The sequence below is a fragment of the Urtica dioica genome, chromosome 3 (assembly GCF_054948205.1).
Source record: "Urtica dioica subsp. dioica isolate 48M chromosome 3, U.dioica_male_clone48M_v1_H2, whole genome shotgun sequence".
Lineage (NCBI taxonomy): Eukaryota > Viridiplantae > Streptophyta > Magnoliopsida > Rosales > Urticaceae > Urtica > Urtica dioica.
In genome coordinates, this window is record NC_142758.1 from 4,079,670 (window position 1) to 4,106,598 (window position 26,929).

General features: G+C 33.7%; 1 protein-coding gene across 1 annotated transcript; it reads left to right on the forward strand.

The window, feature by feature from the left end:
* Window positions 1–16,744: 16,744 nt before the first annotated feature.
* On the forward strand, window positions 16,745–18,949 carry LOC149402145 (PLATZ transcription factor family protein). The gene is made up of 4 exons (XM_089609495.1): window positions 16,745–16,990; window positions 17,398–17,664; window positions 18,136–18,294; window positions 18,377–18,949. The coding sequence occupies exons 1-4, from the start codon at window positions 16,952–16,954 to the stop codon at window positions 18,623–18,625; spliced, it is 714 nt and encodes a 237-aa protein (XP_089465621.1). The 5' UTR covers window positions 16,745–16,951; the 3' UTR covers window positions 18,626–18,949.
* Window positions 18,950–26,929: the final 7,980 nt, after the last annotated feature.

Below are 26,929 nucleotides of genomic sequence, written 5' to 3' on the forward strand. Positions count from 1 at the left end.
CCTCCTCTCAAATTTTAATTTTTTTGGGTACTTTTTGTCCATTTTATAAATTTTATATTTTTCTTACTCTAATTTGTGGACTAACTCATAATAATTTACATTTCAATTCGCGAATATACTAACCTATTTTTAGCTTTATTTAATTTTGTATTTAATTTCTTCAATACATTTAATGCTTTTTCAATAATTGGTTATTCCTTTTTTTTGTGATGTAGCTAAATAGCCAATTTAAAATTATAAATTTGTAAAATAGCCAAAGTTTGTCTTAATTTAGTGAAATAGCCAAAATGTGCAGTAAATTGGTTTCAAATTTTTTTTTGAACCCATGATAAATTTTTTTAAAAGTGATAAATTGCTTATAATAATCGTCAAAAAATTTAATCTTGACTGTCAAAAAAATTTGAAAAACGTAAATTTGGCTACTTTTTTGAAAAGTTGAAACCTTGGTCCTTGGCTATTTTGCTAATCAATAAGTTTTAAATGGATATTTTGTATAATTTTTTTTTTTTAATTAAATGAGAATTCCATTAAGATATTTCAGCCAACAATTGATTATTCAAGGAACTTTTTTTTTTTTTTTTAAATATGGGGCAAATTCTAAGAAGTTATTAACAAAATTTCCATTCTTTCTGACAACAAAAAATAATTTTACTTTTTTGCTCTTTTTCTTCATTTATATTTACTGACGCACGTATTCTCTTATTTCAAACTCTATTTTACTATAAATAAAATCAAATGTAAAGTGTAAACTCTGAGCTAACTTTTTTTTATTCATATTTTATAGTTTTACATATATCCGCGGCAATATACTTTCCGATCTAACAACGTATCCAATAATCTTGGCTTTTCATATTTAACTCATATTTTCAAAACATTTCACTCGTAACTATTTCTCTTTTTTCAGAAAAAATACTCTCATGTTTCATAAATTAGTCAATAATTATTGGAAGCTGATCACCAATTAGGGATCCCCACCAATTATTGAAATCTGGTCAACAACTATTAAAATCTGGTTAACTGTTATTGAAATATGATTAACTGTTATTGAAATGTGGTCAATAGTTATTGAAATATGGTCAACAACTATTGAAATCTCAGTAACTGTTATTGAAATTTAGCCAATAACTATTGAAATCTGGTTAACTATTATTAAAATCTGGTTAACTGTTAATGATAGCGATTATTTATGAAAATTGGAAAGTTCAGCGTCTAATATTAAAAAAAAATTACGAAAAATGGTTACTTTCGACTATTTCCACTATACGCTTTGGATTATTATTTATAACTCAGCTTTTGAGATTTTTTTTTTTTACATTTATATAAAATTTCACATTTTCCACAACCTTCTCCCAAAAACTTAATGAAATAACCGTTTGGGACAATAGCCCACTGTTTTTTAGACAAATGGCGTAAAAAGTATTAAATGTACATTCAATTATATATATATATATATATATATATATAGTTAAATGTACATTCAATTATATATATATATATAGTTAAATGTACATTCAATTATATATATATATGTATATGCGCGTTGTGCGGGGAGCACAACTTAAAACTAGTTATATATAATGTACGATTACTCTATTGATAGAGGGATTTCCTCCATAGGCGCGTGAGTTAATTGTCTAAAGAAAGAGTAAAAGTTGTCTAAATTATAGATCGCTCAATTGGTCAACCTATAACTTGTATCGACCTTATTCGTGAAAGATAGACAAAAAAAAAAACTAGATACTAAAGACTTAGAGTCGAAAAAGAAAACATGTCTCTTCAAAGCTTGGACAATTATCTTTGCATCTGACTGCAGAATAGGCAAATTTCACATCCAAAAACAACTATTACCGAGACATAGGGCAAGAATTTAGATTTCTTTGAGTGCGAAATTTCCTTGAAAGTTGTGCCGAACTCGTCAAAAGAATATCAGGCAAAAAATGAAACAATCATGTTTAAGAACAAGTCCTCCCATACCAAAGCAATAAACCAATAATTTGCTTGCTCTTAATTTCATAAATACGTATTCCTATCAGTCAAATAAACAATGAGATGTACATAATAAAAGAAATATAAATAACATCAGATTCCACTCATAAGGTTTTTTTTTTTTTGGCATTGTAGCGAAATAGCCAAAATGAAACTATGAAATTTGTTTTTAGCCTATGTTTCACAACTTTTAGGGAAATAACCAACATGATTATGTGGCAATAATTAAGGTCTTATTTACCCTTATTTATTAATAAATTCGTTATTTTCTCTGTCCTATTTTTTTCCTACATTTTTTTTTACATGAAAACTTCAAAAAACCATATCTATCTTATATGAACTCGAAATTGAGTGATTCCAAATCCTACGGATTCGTGACGCCGAGATCTTCAAAAATAGATCCATTGTGTTTGATGAAAAATAATGTTTAATACCATAGATGTAGAAAAATCTACCTTAAATATGGAAATAGCGGAAATTTTTTGAAATTATAAAAAAAAAAGGAAATGTAAATATGATGCATTAAACATAATTTTTCATCAAACACATTGGGTGTATTTTTGAAGATCTAGACGCCACAAATTTGTAGGATTTGAAATCACTCAATTTCGAGTTCGTATGATAAAGATACGAATTTTTGAAGTTTTGATGCAAAAAAAATTATTTGAAAAAAACAAGAGAGAAAAAGTGATGAATTTATTAATAAATAAGGGCAAATCAGACCTTAATTATTGTCACATAAGCCATTTGGCTATATCCCTAAAAATTGTCAAACATAGGCTAGATCCAAAATCACATGTTTAAAGTGGCCTAATTAGTTACAAATCTCTTTTTTTTTTATGGTGGTTGACTTCGAACAAGAAGATATAATTAAAAAATATGATGAATAAATTTAGAAATTAATTATAATTAATTTTTTTAGATGGAAATAATTAATAGAGTTAATATGAATTTGCTAGGCGCAAAATATTAAGAAAATGATAGCCTTTTACAAAAGGGAAAACATATATATCTTGTGCGTTTTAGAGAAATATCGAGTTTTATCATTTGATTTTCAAAAGTGTTGAGTTTGTACATTTTGTTTACTTCAAATTAAAAAATTATACCATAAGATAGATAACAACGCTACAAATCTACCTTTTATTGACTTTTCATTGATGTTGACTCTGATATAAGAAACCGAACCAAACCCCAAACTAGTACTCTAACTCATAAATTCCCAATTTTGAAATAAAAAATAGCCCTAAATCGAAATAGACTAATAAACTTCATACCTCCCAAGAGATGGCTTTCTTCCATGTTCGAAGTGCAACTCTAAGTCCTGGATTTCACGCTCGAATCAGTGATTTTTATGACTACCGAATGTCAGTTTTTATCCATTTTCTCTGTATGCGTTCTCCACGATTCAGAAATTGTTGTTTGTTTTTTTTTCATTTTTTAAATAAATTACATATAGAGCAGCGCGAATGAATAAAGGTAAAATGAGGTTTACATATAAATATTATAGTCAACATCAATGAAAAATCAACAAAATGAAGATTTGTGTCACTGTTATCTATTTTAAAAGTATAATCTCTTAATTTTAATTATACAGATGATATAAACTCGACATTTTTTAAACTAAAGGTTAAACTTGATATTTTACTAAAACACATGGTATATATGTGTCATTTTCTCTTTACAAAATATGTTCCTTATATAAAAAAGTATAAATTACCTCTATTGAAAACTTTGTAGAACGTTTGGAAGCGTAAACGTAAAAAAAAAAAAAAAAAAAAATTCCCAAAGACAATAATTTCCATTTCGGAAGACAATAACTCCCATTTATGGAGACAATAACTTCTATATAGAAAAAAAAAAAAAAAAATCCATATAAGAAGATAAAAATAAATTTCACATAGGAAGACAAAACATTTCAGATAGGAAGCCAACAACTCTCAATTGAAGAGACGATAACCTTCAATTTAAAAAACAAAACCATTACTATAGTGGAATATATAATAACTGAAATATAAAAAACTGTTTAGTAATGAAGGAAAATATGGATTTAAAATTGAAAACTTGGCTATATTTCACGAATGAACTTCATCAAGAGAGAGAATACAGGAATCGAGAGAGATAGTAGAAGAGATTTTGGGAAAAAAGAAATTCTGCTTCATTAATTCAAATAACAGAATATTTAAAACAATGAGCTAAACAGTGTTACCGAACTTAACGCTCAACACTTAACAAAACTCTGTTGTATTAGCTACATAAGGAAACCAAAGAAATAACAAATATCCATTTAAGGAAAATATACATCAGCTCCTTAAAGCATCTTTAATGGTTTATGACTTAGTAAATTTAAAGATTTGCTTATAAATATTAAAAATACTTAGCTAGTTGCTTAACCATTGTTTTACATATTGGCTATTGATTTGGCTAAGCAAATTAGCTCTATAGAACTAGTTGCTTAACTATTTAACTCTAGAAAAATCTATGTGACAAATGGAGCTAATACATTTAGCTAAACCATTAAAGAACCTAAACAAATCACATAGACAGGTTGACTAAGTAAACGACTAAGATTCTCAAATCTCAATACTATATGACATTATTTGGTAGTAAAAAGTACCATGAATTCTGAGTGAAAACTGAATTGTAAGGTTTCTAAATTTGAAAGAAAATAAAAGGCGGTTAGGAACATGAAAACGAAAAAAAAAAACTTTAATAAAAGTGATACTTAATTAGCTTACAAAATTATTTATCCTTATTTGTCATTTTTACAAAATTTAGATTTTTTTTTTTAAAACGGTAACTTATAAAAGAATGAATATAAAATAAGAATTAATATAAATGAATAAATATGTAATAGCTTAAAAAAGTTATTGAATTATATTATTAATTTAAAAAAAATTCAGAGAGTAATCCTAATAAAAGATTTAAGATAAAAGAAAACTTAATCGAAACCTGAAGTTAGAGTCTACCAAACGAGATAGGATCAGGTGTTATTACCTATTACTCTATTTGTTGTTTATTTTCTGCACTTTTTGACTCAGAATTAGAATTTCATTTGTGCTCTACTTCTGCTACAAAAAAAAAAAAAAAAAACTTAATGAACTAATCTCATGTCTATAGTCATTAATGATGCTCATCACGTATAGATTCCGTAGAATAACGTGGTATTAATATATTTTGATAAATGGGTGTGCATTTTTCTCTGACATCGCTCTTTCTTTGCTATTGCAAAATTACAATATCAAGAATTTGTTGCAAGTAACTATTTGTTTAACTTTTTCTAAAATTCTAACCAAAATTTTATTTTATAAAAAAAAAGTATCTCATCAGGCCCGCAATACATTAATTTATTCTTTAGTTAATTAATTTACTGCGAATCAGGTCAGACGAATTATTTTTTTATAATATAAAATTTGGGCTACTCTTAAAAGTGCAATTAAGTTACTAGCCTAATGACTCTTTCTGGTATTCATATTTAAATATTTATATCTCAATTTTTGCGCTTTGCAAATCCTAAATATGTCAAATGCTTATCAGGATTTATAAATACAGAATTTAAAAGACGATCAATTTGGGGCTAATAAAATTATCCTGCCTAAGAATCATTAGATATATTTATAGTGAGTTTAAATATTTAAATATAGACATGTCATGATTTTGCCTATTTTATCACCGTCAGTTCGTATAGTTTTTATTATTGTCCTTGGAATTTTCATATATGGTTGTCCTCTTCCTCTCCGTCTCGCCACCAACCTGTTTTCTTTTATATGCTTGTTTTGTCGAATGTTTTTACCTTCTTGGAAGAGCTCGAGTTTTCTATTAGCAACAATAACTTTCCAATTACGATTTGACAGAAATGGTCCACTAAAATGGTAGGTCTGTAATATCACTACTTTTTTTTTCTTGAAAATAAAGTAAAATAAGGGGAAATGCGATGAAATAGAGACAGATAAATATGGAACATTGTGGAGCTGCAATTTTCTGCCAAATACTGTGTTACAAATGCCACAATTCTGCAAAGTCAGATAAGCATATGCTGATGATATGCATGCATTATGTTTATATGCATATGTGATTAATTGGAAGTCTGTGAAATTTATCGATTTGGTTTGAGAAACTTTATAATATAAACTGAATAACATATAATTTAAAAAAACAAAAAAATAGACCCTGCTTTGTCATAATATCGAATAACAATTTGTAGGTCCACGGTGGGCTAATGCCCCTAAACTTTTAAAAATTAATCTTTTACACCTAAATTTTTTAGAAATTAAAATTTTTATCTTAATATTTTATATTTTTTTGCTCAAAATTATAAAAAAAAAATTTATATTTGCTCCTTGTGAATATTTATTTTTTTTACATGCTCCTTATAAATTTACAACTTTTATCCAAATTTTTTACATATTTAGCTCAAAATTATAGATTTTTTTATATTTACCACTCTTGAATATTTTTTTTTCTTACATGCCCCTTATAAATTTACAACTTTTACCCAAAAAATACATTTTTAGTTCAAAATTATATAATTTTTTTTCATATTTATCCCTATTGAATTTTTTTTCCCTTACACGCCCCTTAAAGATTTTAGAAAAAAAATTTAATCAGATTTTCCCCTGACTAAAAATTCTAGCTCCGCCACTAGCTGTTAGATTTATAATCAGGTAGTATTTTACATGATTGTCCCTACTATTTATATACATTAATTTTGGTAAATGACTAATTTACCAAACTAAACGAAACAATTGCTAGTTCTTTAAAATCAAGTTTGAAATTGACTAGAGTGCTATGGAGCCCTTAAATAAAACTCATTTACTCTTCCTCAATTCATCACATTTTGGACCCTTGTAGTACTTTTATTATGTGTAATAAAGTATTTCAAAGAGTTTTGATATTGTTAAAACATTTTATTTTTACTGTTCAAAACTTTTGTGCAATTATTTTTTCAGGTTTTTATGGTTCCTAGTGTGTTTTTTTCTCGCGAATTGAACTGAACTATCTTTCTATTTTTGCACAAAGATTCGTTTATCAATTCTAATAAAACCTTCCGAGGATTTTGATCCATGAAACGATCTCCGGAGGGTCATGTGGAAGAGAGAGGTGTTTCTAATTATAAAATTTGTGCTAACTTAAAAAAATTAACTAGCGATAACATAATACCAGGATATTGACGTTTTGTGATTGGATCGGATCTAATCATCCGAGTGCAATTACTTATTATTAATCCATATTTATATCTAATATAATCGATTATTAAATGCGGAATAGAAACATAACAATTGTATTCAATTTAATAACATGAATAAATAATGTGGGGTCATTAATTCAACAAACACATAATTATTCTAACGTACGCACAAGAGTTGACTTTAATCTTCTGTCAGCTTTACCAAACTGAATGTGTTTGTCGGGATCCCCGACTTGCTCTCGATCTAGACGCTTGTGGCTTTTGTGATCCTCCTCAATTCCTCGATTCCTTGTACATCTCCTCCTTCTACTTATTCTTCGAACCGACATGTATTTATATTGAGATTTTACAACGTTCACCTCATTAACACTGATACATACATTTATATTCATATTTATTACATCATAGATATCGATTTTTATTTAAACCATCGGTTGCAACATTTAAATCTATTTTGAAACAGGTCTTCATCAAGGTGAATCACTTATCGAGCTGACTTGTCCTTTGACTTATTTTGTCGAGCTGATGATATCCTTCAATCTTCATCGAGCTTAGGTCCGGCCCGACAATGAAGCGGGCTAAAGCAACCGCTTAAGGCCTCTGAATTTTGGGAGAAAAAAATGCCCCAAAATTCTGTTTAGATGGGCCTCGAGTTTTTTCCATATTTAAAATAATTAAAAAATGCCCATTGTAATTGTTGTAGGCCCACTTTAATGTGCTTAAAATAATAATAAAAGAAGTCCGACTTTCTTCTCAGTACACTTATACGCTGCTCTTTCCCTGTGACTTTTTATTTATTTATTGTTTTTTTGGAGTTTTTTTCTCATCTATTACACACACTTGCACGCTGCAGTGTGACTTTTCATTTATTTATTTCTTACTTCATTAAGAGTATTTGAGAAAGGGTTAGTTGATCGGTAAAATTTTATTAATGAAATTCTATTAATTTATATGTTATTTTCCTAATCACAAAGTTTTGTTTGCTCTCAAAATTAGTGATTATTTGGAAAAGCACATTGAATCACCAAAATGGGAAAGTAATTGAGCAAGATACAAACATCCATTTTCAACCAATTCTTTGTTGAATTTTAAGTTTTATCTTCATAACTCGAGTTTTTATGTTATTGTATTTAAGTAATTTTTTTCCCTTTTTTGTGTGTGATCTGCTTTCTAGAACATAGGAAAAATGTAAGTTTTAATATTTATTAGGAAAAATATTTTTTTTGTTATTTTTTTAAGGCTCAACTTTTAAATTTCGCTTAAGGTCCCCGTATATATTGAGCCGACCCTTGTCGAACTCCATGGGTCGCTCGGTTCTTCTTCTTCTTCATATTTCTAATTGGGCCTTCACAGATGGGCTCAAGTTATTGGAATATTTTTATAGACGAAGCCCAATACCAACAATACGCTTAAATATTTATTCTTTTTTTGCGGCATAAATAGCTAATGTTGATTTTCACTTGCACTGTTATATAATGTTAGTTAAGTTTGATGGAAATATACGTGGCAGCTTTAGATTAAACACGATTTAATATTTTTTTTTCTTAAAAGTAATTAAAAGTTAATAATATCATTCTTATAATAAAAATATTAATTAAAACAACTTTAATAGTATAATTAAGGATTAATGATATTATTAAAAACGTTTTTAATATTAAAAAATCAATAAAGTATTTTTCTAAAATTGATATTATTAATGTTTGATTAATTTAAGAAATAAATATTTAATCATTTTCAATAATATATTTTTATTAATAAAAAGTTAATTAAGTATATTCTAAAAATCGTTTTTAATATAAAAAAAACGTTTATAATATTAAAAAACTAAATAAGAAATTTTCTAAAAACAATATATTATTAATGCTTGATTAATATTAAGAAATAAATATTAAAATATTTTTATAATATCATCAATGCTTTTGTATAATAGAAAAGTCATTTTTAATTATTTATTTATTTAGTTAAGTTGAAAAAAAATATTACATTAATTTGAGGCCGCCACATGTATTTTCATCAAACTTGACTGAATTTTTTAACGGTGCAATTGAAAGTTAACAATATGTATTTTTGCCGCAAAAAAATTAACTATTTACAAAACATTAGATATTTATATTGCCGCTATTTCTTCTTTTTTTTTTTTTTTTTTTTTTTACATCCAATAAGCAATATCTGCTATATAAGTCAATTATTATTTGCTGAAGGTATAGCTCATTTATGGCTGTCAAGCATGGAATGAAAAGGGTAACAGGGCCACTTCAAGTCCTATTCCCTATGGCTACGGCATCCTATTATATCTGAGATTTGTTTTTGGACTTTATCCGATAATATATTGACTTTTTTTTACCATATAAGGGAAACCATCGAAAAATAAAATAAAATATTAGGTACATTTAGAGTTTTGACTTCTATTATGAAAGACTAGACTTAATAACGGTGGAAAAGATTAAGGGTAAAGAGAGAGCCAAATTTTCTTATTAATCCTTGAATCTAATTTCAGCATGCTCTTTTTGTTAAAACTAGTATACTTTTTCCTCTCTTTTACAAAGAGGAAAAGGCTCACATTATCCTTGTAAGCAAATCAAACTTTGCAACTAAAAAAAAAAAAACCCGAAAAAGAGTGCTCATGCAAGCAGTAGTAGACTCTACCTTCCTCCAAAAAAGAAAAAAGAAAAGAAAAAAAAAACCCAGAAGTAGAGCCCTTTTGTTGTACGATCAATAAGATATGAATCAACTTTCATGATAATATGAAACAGTGTATCGTACCTTTATAGGCTTTATATTGGAATAAAATGATGTGAACGTTTAATTGCGTTTTTCACGTAGTCCACATATTTTTCATTTTTAAAAAAAAAACATAATAGCAATAATAACGAAGACCCACTGATTTAGCCTTTTTCCTTTTCACCCAATTAATTAAACTACAATAAAAAAAAATGTATCATTAAGTCTCTCTCTCTATCTCTCTAACAAGAAGAAAAAATGTACAAAACGGTTTCCAAAAGTTCCGGTTATTTTGGTGGGAAAGTAATGGCCGAATACCAAACAAATGTTATTTATATATCATAATTTATAATGGTAAACAAATATATTATAGTAATTTTACCATATTAGCTCTAATTCCAAATGCAAAACAAAAATAAAATTAATCCTATGTCTACTAGCAGTTTGTAACGAATCAGTTAGAAACTCAATTCATGTACGTAGATATAAAATGAAGGGTTCTCCCGTACAAAAATCTTGAAACTAAAACAAAATCTGTTTTTTTTTTATATTTTATTCTAATACAACTGTGTCACGTTTGTATCAGATTATTTTGTACATGTGCCTTAAAGAAACGCTCTCCTATAAGTTTAATGTATTCTAAATGATATATGATCATAGGAGCTAGTGAGATAGGGAGGGGAGCTAGTTGGGCTAATAGGATATGTTTATATTGTAACTTAGCTAGAGTGATGGTTGTTCTCGAGATGAATGGGACAAAGAGAATTGCAGAGAAGAAAGTAAAGAAAAAAAAAACTGAATTTTCTTATTACTAAATCAAAGAAGAAAACGACATAAATTAACAGAGCCACCGTATACAAACGAAAATAAGACACGTGTAAAGGCACGCTAACAAAAAACCTTTAACAAAACAAAGCACAACAACACCGTTTAGTGCTAACAAACTAACAGAAGAAAACTAAACGAAACCGTTCAGTCCTTCATCTTCGATACTCCGCCTCAAGCTTTACTAAAACAAATTCTTGAGGTGAAGCTTGGACACTATCAAACTCAGTGCTGGAGCTGGCAAAGGTTTCGTGAGGACGTCTGCAAGCTAATGATGTATGCGAAATATGTAATAACTTTAGTGCTTCTGAGTTGAAATGCTGTCTCACGAAGTTCACGAAGTGAATGTCGATCTCTCTATGTTTATTCCTTTCATAAAAGAAAGGATCAGAGGCAATATGAACTGCCGCATGGTTATCGCAGTACATAACTAAAGTTGAGGAGGATTCCACTCTGAAATCCTTGAGTAGTTGTTGTATCCGAATGATTTCTCTTGTCGCTGAAGCAAGAGCCCTATACTCAGCTTTGCAGAAGAGCGCGAAACTATGGATTATTTCTTTGATTTCCACAAGACCAGAGAATCTCCAATGAACATACAGAAGCCAGTAATTGACCTTTTAGTATCTGGACATGTAGCCCAATATGCATTTGCTAATTCTCTTATTTGTGTAGAGGATGTAGTTGAGAATTAAAGACCCAGACCAAGACTAGACTTGATATATATCATAAGATGGTGTGCGGCTTGTAAACTTAGGACCTTGGGAGCATGAAGAAATTGACTCAGGGCATGAATGACATAGGTGATATTTGGACGAGTGATCATCAGATATAACCACCTGCCTATCAAACTTCTATAATGAGTGATATCACGCGATGGCTCTCCATCTTCAGTAGACAACATATATCGTGAATTCATTGGAGTATGGAAATGTTTAGCTTCTAAGAAACTATAATCTTGAAGCAGCTGCAATGAGTATTGTCTTTGACTCCCTACAATCCCAGAACTTGATCTCGCAATTTCAAAACCAAGGAAATCTTTGAGTGCTCCCAAGTCCTTGAGCTTGAACTGAGACCTCAAAAGCTGCTTGACTTCATAGATGACATGTAGATTTGGACCAGCTACAATGATATCATACATACTGATTGCCAATACCTCTTGTGAACAAGGAGTAGTCGGATTTGGATTGCACAAAATCAGCTATGATGATTGACTCAGTGAACTTGAGATTCCATTGTCTAGAAGCTTGTTTCAATCCATAGGTTGATTTGTGCAATTTGCAAAACGGCTTAGGCTTTGAACCTTTGTGCTCCCCATGTGTCCATAGTCCTAGAGGCACATCCATATAGACTTCTTCAAAAAGTTTACCATTTAGAAAGGTATTGTTGATGTCCAACTGTGCCAATTTCCATATCTAAGATGCAGCTAAGTGGGAGTTTGTTGTCAATGGTGCCCACAAGAAGAGTTGTAGTCTTTATTTTTTACATTTGATGTAATAAAGTCTCACGAAGACTCTTGCTTGTAATTGCTTATTCATTAATAATAAGTTGAAACGTTCATTCATTCTTCATTGTCTGTTTGAAGCTTTATGATAAAACATTAGTCTTTAGTCCATAAACAAACTTAACAACTTACGAAGAGACAAATGTAGATTTTCATGAACAAACTCTTCGTAGTTTGCTTAAAATGATATATTCGCAATCTAAGGGTCAAATGACTATTGACCTCAGTACGATTGTTAGAAGAATATATGATGTCTGGTTATGGGGCATTGAGAGTTGGTGACTCTATAGTTCTTCTAGGTATCTTCCGAAGGTACTGAATTGACCAGTGCACTTTTAGAGACAAAATAAGAACAAACCATTTAACCTCTTATGTCTCGAAGTCACTACGTATGAATTGCATCGTGCTTACCTTAATCCTGAAATGAGACATGCCATTTCACGGCTTACGTATTCTCATTTGAGAAAGTCAGAGTTCGGACTCACTATGTGATTCTAAACAGGACCTATTGGTGAAGTACTAAGTTGTGAAGATGTCATGAGTAACTTTGTGAAGTTCTCATAGATATGGAATTCATGTACAAGATGTTGAAATGCAATGTATATCACATCATGCGTTGTTCCTTGGAATGTGAATAAATGAACTGGACAGTGTCAAAATAGAGTATTGACTCTTTTGGATGAAACAATGTGACTTGTTAGCTCCTCGTCAATACATTGTTTCTAACTTATTCACAAGCGACAAAGAAGTTGAGGAAATAACAGCTAGAAGGGTAAAATGGTAATTTTGTAAATCCCGACTAGCTGATGATATTCATGAAGGGTAAACATAGATAATATTCAATGGATCCACTCATTACAATTAGGTTGAATTCTTGAGTAGAAAATAAATTCATTTGAACCGAGAGATTTTCAGTGTCAACTCTTTAGTGGAGTCCGTTGACATTAAGCTAAACTTGGAAAAAGTTTGTGAACTTTTGAGTCCAAGTATTTAGCTCAAGCTTTGTTCATTTGGATCCATGAGGTCACTGTCACAAATCATATCGAGTAGGAATAGTTAAATTAGAAGCTAAGTCAAAACAAGAACGAGACAAGTTTTACGAAAATTATCGAAATGGTAATTTTGTCTTTTTGGACATGGCATGAAATGAATGTCAATAAATTTTTGACATGGTCATATGACGACACAAATCACTCGGCCATGATGTGTCATTGGGCCTTATGAATTAATTTCATTTCATAGAATTGTACTTGAAAATTCTTAATGGACTTTTCTTATGTTGTCATGAACAAGTAAAGAAAAATCTAGAAAGGCTTTCTAGAAGCCTTTTTGGCCGTCCAACCCAAGGAAATGGGAGATAAAATTCGTGCAGCCCTTAGTGTGAAAGAGAGTTTATTTTGTGCATAAATGTATTTAGATACTTGCCAAAAGAAAAAGAGGAAACAAATTTCCTATACAAGGCATAGGGAATTTCGGCCAAGTAAGTCATGGGAGAAGCAAATAAAAGAGGAAACAAATCCAAGGTTATGCATGGATCCTCTTGGCCGTGTGAAATAACTCTAAGACTTGTTCTTGAGTTGTCGTGTTTAAAAGTGCCCACTCACTAATTCCTTTTCTCTCGAGTGATTCTTGTGATAGAAACCATCGTGGTTGCTCGTGTTGTCGAGGAAAGAAGAGAGACGTGCTGCGAGGGAGACGAACGTTGCAACCTTCCAAAAGCTTCTCAACGTTCAAGGTCCTAAAAAGGTTAGTAAATTTATAATGCTCATAAGAGTTTTTATTTACGCGTACTTGCTCTTTGTCTAGGTTAGTAAAATCGTTTTACTTGTCAAAAGAAAAATTTTAAAATTCCGCCGCTTACCCGAAGCGTTAAACTTTTTCTTAAACCCTAGATCAATTCCAACAAACACACCACAAGATATTAATTGATTAACAAATACATAAATATAGACTTAAGAATTTGAATATCTCTTCCACAGATGGTCTATTAGTGCATTACATAGGGCAAAATATGCATCTTTGTCTATGATTTGTCTGTATCTACTCATAAATTGTTGAAACCGAACGTCTTCATCAACCACCATTTCAACTTCTGGAGGCGGTGCAATTACTTCTTCAATTGGAGCACTTAAATCATGCTCGTCTCAGATTATCATAATATGCAAAATGATGCAGATTGTCATATTATGTCATGCAATATTTCTCTGTGCAAAAAACGTACCGGTCCTGCAATAATAGCAAACCGCGATTGAAGAACTCCAAATGCATGCTCAACGTCTTTTCTACATGCCTCTTGTTGCGTGACGAAATATTTTTTCTTATGACCTTGCGGGTGCCGAATAGTTTGCACAATAGTTGACCATTTTGGATAAATGCCATCCGCTAAACAATAACCCATGTTATACTCTTTTCCTTGGATCACATAATTAGCGGGAGGAGCAATGCCTTGAGTAAGATTAGAAAATAGTCGAGATGACTCTAGCATGTTGATTTCGTTATTGCTACCCGATATTCCAAAATATGCATGCCATATCCATAAATCATAGTCAGCTACGACTTCAAGAATAATAGTTGGTGCTTTACTACGCCCAGAGCATTGTCCCGCCCAAGAGGTTGGGCAATTCTTCCAACGCCAATGCTTACAGTCTAGGCTTCCTAACATTCCTGGAAAGCCTCGTTGCTCCCCAACATATAGCAATCTTATAATATCATTGGCATTAGGCTCTCGTAAATACTTTCAGCAAAAATCTAGATAACAGCCCGACAAAATCTTCTCAAGCACTCCAGTGCCGTTGTCTCGCTAATTTTAACGTACTCATCAGTGACTCGAGCTAAAAAACTGTTTATGGAGACTCTTGAAAATAAAAAAGGTTTTAAGTTTGATCATACTTGGAATATAGTTAAAGAATTTATTAATTAATTGATAATGTACCTACTACTAGAAATGTACGTAGGCAACATGTCAATTTAAATGAGTCATCCCATTCCGATAATCCAACCCCTAATGTTAGTGAGTCATCATAGTCTAACACTTCCTCTGCAACATCAAGTCCGGAATTTTCACCTTTTCAATTAATTTAGATGACGACACATCTGGTGGTTCGTCAACTCGACCGATTGGGGTGAAAAAGGCAAAACTTAAGAGAAAATTGCACCAAGAGGCTTCAGCTAGTGAAAAATTACAAAGAGAACGCGATGACGAACTAAAAGAGTTATTGAAACAGAGCAACCATCAAAAGCAAACACAATTAGAAGCTCAGCAGCAACAACTGGAAATTGCACGTCGTCGCTTGGAAATGAAAGCGGAAGACATGGAGCTCAGAAAGAAAGATATGGAGATCAAAATCATGATACAAGACCTAAATAATATTTCTGATCCACGCCGACGTGCTTATATTATTCAGGAACAAGCACGTACTACACATAAAATATATGAGGAACAACTACAACAATCTGGTACTTCTAATTCCACGAATGTGTTTGGGACAATATTTGATAATATTGGAGGTTCTGAAAGTGATTTTCCGAGCTATTAGACTTTCATCTAAGTCTAAGTATTTTGCTTTTGTTTATTGTGCCTTTAAGTTTTTATTTATGTCTTGATCTTTTTTTTTGTCTATGTAGTATTGTGACTTAAGTGTTTTAATTATGTATTTTTTTATGCCTTGATGTTTTTTTTAATTGTCTATGTAAAATATTGTGATTTCCATTGTAGTAATTTTATTTTATTTTTCAAGTATGAGTAGTTTTTAATTAATAATTTTTAGAATACACTAATTTACAAATAAATACATAATGCATATAAGTATTAAATTGTAGTTATAAAATAAATTTTGGGCTAATAATATAATTTTTAAAAGTTTTGGGCAAATATAGAAATGAAATAGTGCATATCTATATTTGGAGATACACTATTGCATTAATCTCTATAAATGAAGAATATATATATATATTTGAACATGCATTGCATCTCTATTTCTATCTCTATCTTCGTAACGAAGATGCATTGTAGATGGTCTTAGTGTATAATGGATAGAAGAAGAAAATGAAGACGATGATGTTGTAAAAAAAAGAAGATATGTTTAAATAATTTTCTTTTTTCCAATTTATTTTTTTTATAATAAATATTATATTCCTACCCAGACTAGTGTATTTTACATGAAATACCCTTATATTGTCTATCACGTGAGACCCACACACTTATTTAACTGACGGCTTTTGTTAAAATTTGACGGAGGGACAACTTTGAAATCAAAATGAAGATTAAGGGGAAATCATCTAATTTTTAAAGTACGGGGGTGAGGTCCCGTAGACTCCTCGATTCAGGGGTAAATATGTCTTTTATATAAAAAAATAGTAATAAAAGCATCTTCAGGTCCATAAAAAAAAGACCTAGACAGAATATTCTGAATTCTTGACCGTGCGATAGGTTTTTAATCCAACGGCCTCAACTTATTGAACTCCCGCCGATAGTAGCAGTTAGTAGTACTTGGTAGTATAGGCCACTTTTTTTAGTCTTTGTTTTTCTTTTCTTCTAAGCCAAATATATTTACACATATATTGATATACTGCAGACATTTCTGTTTCCATTTTGCACTTCTATTCATTTTAATTTTCAAACTTTTACTCCGGATATAAACTCCCATTGAACATTGAAGAGTCACTCCTAATTCTCTTATGTTCTTGAACTCTATCTATCTCACATATCTTACTCTTTCACTGTCTGACTGTTCATGCTCTCTCGTCTGTTACAACCCGAACCTGAAGAAATGGTAACGATGATGATTTTTATTTTACTTTTTTTTTTTTTTCCGATTGTTCTATGCCAACGATTATACAAATTTACTTCCTTTCTTCTTCGAATTGGCAATTCATGGCTGTGACTGCAAAATTTGTGAACTTTTTTTCTGGGTCTCTTGAGTTTTCTCGCTTCACATGTTGATTGGATACTTAACTGGCTTCTCAACTAACGAGAAACAGAGTGACCGTAAACCTTGGCTTCTTAACTAATCAACCAATCTGCTTACCAATCTCATTGATTTTATCATTTCTCGCCCCGATTTTCTGCTAAACGGAACAAATTCATTTCTGGACAGATAAACTTTGATAGAATTCGCTGTGAGAAGTGTAAATCACTAAACTCGTGAGTTGCAGATTTACTGACTTGATTTCTCATCAGGTTGGTTGTAAGTTGATGGTAGCTAGGAAGAAATCGTGTTGGCTCAATGGGCTTTTGGGGGTTGAATTCTTTGAGTCATGCGATAGTCACAGAGAGTACAGGAAAAACGAGATGAACCTCTTCTGCATAGACTGCAGTGTCGGGTTTTGCAGACACTGCTCGGCTATGCATTGCCTTCATCGGCGCCTCCAGATTTGCAAGTACGTCTACCACAACGTCGTTCGTCTTCAAGAGATTCAGAAACATCTCGACTGTTCCCAAATTCAGGTCAAATAACAAGCTCCCTCTCTCATCAATTCAATTATTTGAAATTTATTTACCACATGAAATGATGTGACACCCTTGTGTGTGTTTTATTATTGTGACCAATTTGCTTTACCTGGATTGGGGTTTAAATACTGTAGGTTTCAGTTTTGAATTGTATTGGTGCTTATAAATAATGATGATTGATGAATGGAAAATTTTCAGCATCTATTTTTATGATGTCTTAAATTAATACAGTCTCTGTAGTTGCTTGCCTGAACTATTGTTTTCACCATTTTTTTTTTACTATTGAAATGTTAACCAGCTGTAATCAATCCTTCATGTTTCCTTTACAGTCAATAATAATTTCTCCTATGAGAAACATGAAATCAGGTTGGTCTCAAGTATTTTGAACTTCCAATAGACCCATATACCAAATGAATTACTTTGCTGGGTATATGGTAACCAAACTTTTTGTGTGTGTGTGCAATACAGACATATAAAATCAATGGTGAGAAGGCGGTGCATCTAAATTCTCGACCTCAAGCCAAAGACGCGAAACCGTCAACCAAGTCTTTCTGTGCAGGTTCGTGTGAAGCTTGTGGGAGATACATTCAAGACCCACCTAATCGCTTTTGCTCCATCAAGTGTAAGGTAAGAACGCAGTGTTTGCTTACATTAATGGTGACATGGTTATATATGCAATCTTTGTAACTCAGTTCGCAAAACATTTCAGATCTCTGTTGTTCCGTTGAGCCCTAAAGGCCAAACTCGGGATTTCACCACTGTTCCTAGTCCGGATTGCGAAGACTTGTCTCCCAAGGAAAGCTGTAACTCGGAAACGAATATGAGTGAAATGGAATCATCGTTGTCGTTGGCTGAGTCGGGAGAGGAGGTTCCGGCTAGTTGGGTTAGGTTGGCCTTAAAACCAAAAAAGCTTCTCCGAAAGAGAAAAGGAATACCTCTCAGAGCACCTCTCTCCTGATGATCATCATCTTAAAGCCTTCTTCATCATATTTTGATTTGTTGTCCCCTTTTTCATTATTGGTTTATACTCTTTGGTACCAAAGAAACAATAAGGACCACAGCTATTACAATCTATTGGTGATCAAGAAAGAAGAAAAATTATATAAAATCCCTCCCAACGAGACCCCATTTTGGAATTTACTCGGGGTTAGTTGATGATTTGAGAGGGAAATCCCATATTGTCTGATGTGAGTTTTTTTGGTATAGTACAGCAATTTAAAAAAAAAAAAAGTGGTAATGGTGGACTTATCAGAGAAATTGAATATAATTCTTTTTTCTTGCATGTATTCTCTTTTGCATCTGCTATGCTTGAAATGCATATTCCCTGTGATTAGAATAAGCAAATGCAACACATCTGCGACAAGGATTGTGTGTAAATATGTTATTATAGTATTTTCTTGATCTCTTTTTTCAATTCTTTTTTTCTGTTTTCGTTTTTGTTTTGAGGCTGTCACGGAGTGTGGGGATTATTGTTCCAATAATTGTCGGATCTATTGTTAATGGCCTCATGTATGATTCAAGTGATCTTTCTTTGGTAGTTGTCTTTTGGGCCCACTAAAATGTTATTTTATATATACTTCTAATTATTTTTCTCTCCTTGCATTATGGCAACTATAGTATTTGATTTAGAGATGTGGCAGACAGAAAGGTCAGAGGAAAGGACTTTGGATGGCAATTAACTCAGGCTATTCTGTGAATCAAAATGTACAGAAGAAAGGATATAAGTTGTACCCATGTTGCACATGGACTCCCAAATTCCTTTGTTTTATTTAGTTAATTTATTTTTCCGAATTTTCGGTTTAGTTAATTTAGCAAATGCACTTTTCAAAAAGTTGATACAACTCACATTAGAGGAATACTATTAACGTAAGATGTTTGTATACTGTATTTGTTTTTCGGCTACATAATAAGAAAAACCCCAATTCATAGTCGGTCTATTGTGTGCTCCTAAAGCAAATCTTCTATCGTTTTCGTACTTGACTATACAGTTTACAATACCAGCGTGTGTACGACGTGATTTGCGATTTTCATTATAATAAAACCTAAAGAATACTTCTTTTTTTACCATAAACGAAGCCATGCATAGAATAAATCTATTCAAATGTTAAAGCTTATTGATTTTTTTTTTTTCAAGGGTCTATTTTTTCTGAGAAGAAAGCAAGAATAAATGGGAGTACTAGATATTGTGGACAAACTTGTTAAAGCCCATTCTTGATTCTTGTCAGTGTAGAGGAATATCCGGGAGACGTGGACAATATACTTGATATTTGGCTCTCGTGTAAAAAATCAAAAATATTCTGGGAACAAGTGATAGCGGTTGATGTGGATATATAGCAGAAATCAACAATCTCAAACATTACGTAAATAATATTTTATTTATATAATGAAATGTGCTAAATCTTTGTCTCGAGATGCCGAATTTTTTATCCAAAGTCAATGAACAAGAATATATGAAAATTACCAGAAAAAATTACGAGAAAAATGAATATAATTTGTTGAATCTATTGAGAGATTAATACAAATTGTTGATTTCTTTCCGTTTTGACCTCTGATTTTCGAGCAATAAGTGCTCCGATTTACATAAGTCAAACATTGATTCTTGATTAAGTAAATCACGGGAAATCAATCTATATATGGTCCATATATTGTTGATTAATATCCACGAATATTTTAGTGAATCAGCAATCAATTCACGTCCATCTACAGCCACGATTCGAGGGATTTTGTGATGGGAAAAATTCATTTAAATTGAACGTCTTCAGTATTTTGGGTTACTAAGTCTTCTCCTCTATTTAGAAACACAGCACAATCAAGTTTGAGAGAGCCCAGACATAAAAAACCGAAATACTTGTTCTAAACACGCTCCATGAAGCTTGAGTGTGGTTTTACCCTTTTGCAATGGCTGGAGGTAACAGTTATCTTTCACTTCCGTTTTTGTGGTTTAAATAACTAGGTTAAATGTTTAAATCACATTTGAGTTTCTAACATTTGGTATCAGAGCACGTTTATGCCTCTGCCTTGCGTTTTTGTCCATGCTCTTTTTTATGCTCAAATTCTGTATCTTCAAACACACGTACATATAGTCATATACGTTGGTTATATTATTTGAAATAGTTTAGTTATTTATTCAGAGCTGTTGGAATTAAGTATATAAATAGGTTTATTTATTGGCTGATTTGTGGCAACAATTTGAGTGAGTTCCACTCATCGGATTTGAATAATTCCAAGTGATACGGATTCCTCGTAACGAGGGGTATAAAATTGAATATTGGTTTGCCAAAATCGGACCTAGGATGAATGAGGAATTGATGCTCAAAGTAGGCTAAAGAAACACATTAATGTTGTGTTGTGGAAGTGGAATACCACGAGTCCCACATTGCATGGGGATGTGTGTTGTGGTAGTGTTTAAATACTATCCTCTTTAATGAGTGGATATCCAAGTGCAAGAGAGGAGAGTGTGTGTGGGTTAACCCTTAACCTCTCACGCGCGCGCACACACACGCGCGCGCCGCCGCCGCCGAGCCGAGCCGGGCCGGGCTCGGGCTCGGGCTTCGGGAATTGTCTCGGTCTCGGGATTTCTTTTTATTTCAAAGTTCACTTCCAAAATGATTTAATTCCATAAATAACTCTTTGGTTATGTTGGGAATTAAACCTTGGGTTAATGCCACCTTTACTCGTGTGCCTTTACTCGGGCGGTGGTAACAGCTTCATCATGAGCGTTGATGTTTCAAAACCGGACCCTTTGCTGAGCCTTGGCCTATATAAGGAGGCTTCAACTCTCATTCAGAACACAACAAAAATGCAATACTCTCCCACTGTTCCCGAGCTTCCCTCTTCCCCAGAAAATTTCCTTTTGTCTTGGTGATATTTTATGGCACAGGTCATTGTTCGCTGAGAGTCAAGCCTATTGGTGCTAAGCTTGCCTCTGTAGTCGTTGTATCCTGGGAGGCTTTCGCTCACGTTTTCCAGCATCCGTGGAAGGGTGATAAAAAGCTTCAAGGAAACCGTCCAACGGGCCTCAACTGTTTCTTTCCATCTTCTCCGATTTGTTTTCCGGTTCTAAGGTTTAGCCGGGTTTTATTTGTATTTTGTTTAATTTCCTTCCAATGAAATTATCTTGTATTTCCGTCAATATTAATATAATATTGCTAACAGTCTTGAAGCTTTTTCATTTGTTTAAGACAGGTTGCGAGGAAGGAAACATATTTGTTTTTACCATTATTTTTCGGATTTATTGGAGAAAACTAATTTTTTTGGTTGGTTTTGTAGAAATGGAGAATAACAACAACACCACCTTGAACGTTGACCCGAACAATCCCTTGGCCCCTGGCGTGGAGGTCAACCCAAACTTGATCAACATTGGCCAAATCCCTGTGGCTTTGGGACAAGGCACGATGGCGGCTATGGTCGGGAACGGACCCGCGAGTCTCGTTCAACCGATGGCGGGTTTGGGCTTAGATGCTCCAAACATGGGTGTGGCTCGAGGGCCTCCCACGGTGATGCCGGCCGAGAGGCCGGGGAAGTTTGACGGGCTAAACTTCAAACGTTGGCAACAAAAGATGGTCTTCTTCTTGACGACCATAGGACTTGCACGGTTTTTGACCGAAGATCCTCCGGCCACTCCTCGAGAGGGTGAAGCCAACCCACAAGTGCTTCGGGCCTATGTGGGGTGGAACGAATCCGACTACCTTTGTCGAAACCACGTGTTAAATTGTCTCGCCGACTCTTTATACAACGTGTATAGCTCAAAAGCCTCTTCTAAAGAGCTTTGGGATTCGTTGGATCGAAAGTACAAAACCGAGGATGCGGACTCTAAGAAGTACATTGTGCGTCGCTTCCTCGAGTACAAAATGGTGGACACGAAGACCGTTGTGAGTCAAGTGCAAGAGCTTTAACTCATTTTCCATGAGATCCAAGCCGAAGGAATGACCATTAGCGAGTCTTTCCAAGTTGCCTCCGTAATAGAGAAATTGCCACCGGGGTGGAAGGAGTTCACGAACTACCTCAAGCACAAGCGAAAGGAGATGAGTCTTGAAGACTTTGTTGTTCGCCTCCGAATTGAGGAAGACAACCGTGGCTCCGATAAAAGACAGAGAACCGTCTCCGAGCGAGCCAATGTCGTCGAACATGGCAAGAACTCGAAGGGGAAAAAACACGCCCACAAGCTTGGAGTCAAGGGAGGGACGTTCAAGAAGAAGTACCAACAAAAGATTGTTGGTAAATGCTACAATTGCGACAAAGCTGGTCACCGAGCTGCAGATTGTAGAAAGCCAAAGAAGAAGAAGGAGGCCAATGTCGTGGAGGATGATAATGACCTCCTCGTCGCTGTGGTCTCCGAGGTTAACATGATTGACTCGAACCCGAAGGAGTGGTGGCTGGACACTGGAGCAACCCGCCACATCCGCGCTGACAAGAACTCCTTCTCCACCCTTGAGTTGCTAGGAGATGGAGAAAAGTTGTTCATGGGAAACTCTGCCACCTCTGAAGTCAAGGGGGAAGGTGAAGTCTTCTTGAAGATGACCTCTGGGAAGGAGATGAAACTCACCAAAGTTCTCTACGTGCCGGATATGCGGAAGAATCTTATCTCTGTGACTGTTCTGGATAACCATGGATTTAGAATGGTGTTAGAGTCTCAAAAACTTGTATTGTCTAAAAATGGAATGTATGTGGGCAATGGCTATGTCAAAAATGGCATGGTCAAAATGAATGTAATGGCCATCAAGGCCAAAGAAATGAATAAAATTTCTTCTTCCGCTTATATGATTGAGTCGTCTAATTTATGGCATGGTAGACTAGGTCATGTAAATTATGACACACTGAGAAAATTGATTAATTTGGAGTGTATTCCAAAGTTTAATATTGACTCAAATCATAAATGTGAAATTTGTGTTGAAGCAAAACTAACGGGAACATCATTTCATAGTGTTGAAAGAAGTAATGAATCTCTCGACTTAATCCATACCGATTTATGTGATTTAAAGTTCATGCCCACGAGAGGTGGTAATAAATATTTTTGTGACTTTTATTGACGATTGTACAAAATATTGTTATGTATATTTGCTTAAAAGCAAAGATGAAGCAATTGAGAAATTTGCCATATACAAATTGGAAGTTGAGAATCAACTTAATAAGAAATTTAAGAAAGTGCGAAGTGATCGAGGAGGTGAATATGTTGAACCATTTGGTGCCTTTTGTGCATAACATGGAATTATTCATGAAGTCACTCCACCTTATTCTCCTCAATCAAACGGCGTTGCCGAACGTAAGAATCGCACTCTCAAGGAGATGATGAATGCGATGCTGTTAAGTTCTGGGTTACCCCAAGAAATGTGGGGGGAAGCGATCTTGTCTGCAAATTACCTTCTGAACAAGATACCCCGGAAGTTATGGCCAAAGTTATGGCTCCCGCTCCAAAGAAAATGAAGATAGGACCAGAAACTGTAGATTGTATCTTCATTGGGTATTCACACCATAGTAATGCATATAGGTTCCTTGTGTATGACTCGAAAAACCCCGATATACACAACGATTCGATTATGGAATCTAAAAATGCTTCGTTCTTTGAACATGTATTTCCTTGTAAGTCTAAGGAAGATGAACCGAGTTTATCAAACCAATTTCTTGAGGATATTGAGGAAATAACTCAAGATAATGATGAAGAGTCCGAAGAAGAGATAGAGTCTGAGGGACTTAGACGAAGCAAGCGAGCGAGGGTAGAAAAACCTTTTGGTTCTGATTTTTTCACCTATATGTGTGAGTCTCCACCTCTAAATTATAAAGAGGCAGTGAACTCTGTTGAGGGTCACCTATGGAAAGAAGCCATAAGAAGTGAAATAGACTCTATCATGCAAAACCACACTTGGGAATTGGTTGATCTTCCTCCTGGAAGTAAAACGCTTGGATCTAAGTGGATCTTTACGAGGAAGATGAAATTCGATTGCTCAATTGATAAATATAAGGCACGACTGGTAATCAAAGGGTATAAACAGCAAGAGGGTATTTGATTACTTTGATACTTATTCTACCGTGACGAGAATAACTTCTATTAGATTGATAATTGCAGTTGCTGCATTACGCAATTTTGAAATTCATCAAATGGATGTAAAAACTACCTTTCTTAATGGAGAAGAGATCTATATGAATCAACCTGAGGGTTGTATCGCACCTGGACAAGAAAAGAAAGTCTGTAAACTAGTCAAGTCGCTTTATGGCCTTAAACAAGCTCCAAAGCAATGACATGAGAAATTCGACAACGTCATGATGTCAAATGGATTTAAGATCATCGAGTGTGACAAATGTGTGTACATTAAAACCACTGAACATAGATATGTGATTCTGTGTTTATATATAGATGACATGCTCAAGTGGGGAGTAATGATCGTATGGTCCAATCCACAAAAGATATATTGAACTCAAGGTTCGATATGAAAGATCTTGGAATTGCTGATGTAATTCTGGGGATCAAGATTACCCGAACACCCAATGGGATTGTACTGGGTCAAACACACTATGTTGATAAAATTCTAGACAAGTTTGGAAATGACGATTCTGGAGTCTCAAGAACTCACATAGACATTAGTCAACACTTGTCTAAGAATAATGGTGAAAGCATCTCTCAAATTGAATATGCGAGGGTGATAGGCAGTCTCATGTATTTGATGAGTTGCACGAGACCGGATTTAGCCTACACCATGAGTAGACTAGCTCGATATACGAGTAATCCAAGTGCTGAACACTGGAAAGCAATCGTAAGAGTAATGAGATACCTACGATTCACTCGTGATTATGGTCTACACTACACTAGATATCCTGAAGTAATTGAAGGTTTCACTGATGCTAGTTGGATATCTGATATTCAAGATTCGAAAGCCACGAGTGGATATGTATTCACTCTGGGAGGTGCGGCCATATCTTGGAAATCCTCCAAACAAACTGTGATAACGAGATCCACGATGGAATCTGAGTTTGTTGCATTGGATAAATGTGAAGAAGAAGCCGAATGGCTAAGGAACTTTGTGGAGGATATTCCTAATTGGACAAAACCTATGCCTGCCATATGTGTATATTGTGATAACCAGTCTGCTATTGGTAGGGCACATAATGTGATGTATAATGGTAAGTCTAGACATATCCGTCGACGACATAATACCATTAGACAACTTCTCTCATCTGGAGTCATTAGTATTGACTATGTTAGGTCCAAAGAGAATATTGTGGATCCGCTAACCAAAGGGTTAAATAGGGACCAAGTAGAGAAGACATCTAAAGGAATGGGGCTAAAGCCCATGGCAAATAAAGCCAAGGCAAAGGAAACCCAACCATGATGACTGGAGATCACAAGATCTTGGTTCAAAGGGACAACCTAATTGTTAATGGCTATGTGAGTTCACTGTGGGGGAAAACCCGTAGTCCTATTCCTATATTAAACAGTGACACCCGTACGAGGTCAAACTTTGAGTTTCTATGATTCTATTAAAGATCGGATATCTGAGACTCCGAATGAGTAATAGAATCACCTATGTGAGAGAGAAGTGGGGCCGCTTCGAAAGAGAATTGATTGGGCTTAATTCTTTAGAAACTCTTGCAGAACTAGGCGAATGTTCAGGGCCAAAATGAACATAACCATGAGAACTGAACCTGTGTCAGGGAGATATCAGTGGAGGATATGTTTATCGTTTATACAAAACGACTAACAGTTCAAGGACAACGTGTCTACTGAATAGTCAGTAAAGATGGCATATCTTTCCAATGGAAGGTTCAAAGGCTCTACCTACCTATCCTATACTTGTATTGACCGTAGAATCTATCACCACATCGATTCATGTCTTTATAATTGTCGTCTCAATTTCATTCATGTGGGGGATTGTTGGAATTAAGAATATAAATAGGTTTATTTATTGGCTGATTTGTGGCAACAATTTGAGTGGGTTCCACTCATCGAATTTGAATAATTCCAAGTGATACGGATTCCTCGTAACGAGGGGTATAAAATTTAATATTGGTTTGCCAAAATCGGACCTAGGATGAATAAGAAATTGATGCTCAAAGTAGGCTAAAGAAACACATTAATGTTGTGTTGTGGAAGTGGAATACCAAGAGTCCCACATTGCATGAGGATGTGTGTTGTGGTAGTGTTTAAATACTATCCTCTTTAATGAGTGGATATCCAAGTGCAAGAGAGGGGAGTGTGTGTGGGTTAACCCTTAACCCCTCACGCGCGCACACACACACACGCGCGCGCTGCCGCCGCCGAGCCGAGCCG

Bases quoted from the DNA above. Each gene is read 5' to 3' on its own strand.
- LOC149402145 (XM_089609495.1), top strand. From the start codon at position 16,952: ATGCTCTCTCGTCTGTTACAACCCGAACCTGAAGAAATG. The intron at 16,991-17,397 runs GTAACGATGATG...ATTTCTCATCAG, and splicing joins AACCCGAACCTGAAGAAATG to GTTGGTTGTAAGTTGATGGT. The intron at 17,665-18,135 runs GTCAAATAACAA...TGTGCAATACAG, and splicing joins TCGACTGTTCCCAAATTCAG to ACATATAAAATCAATGGTGA.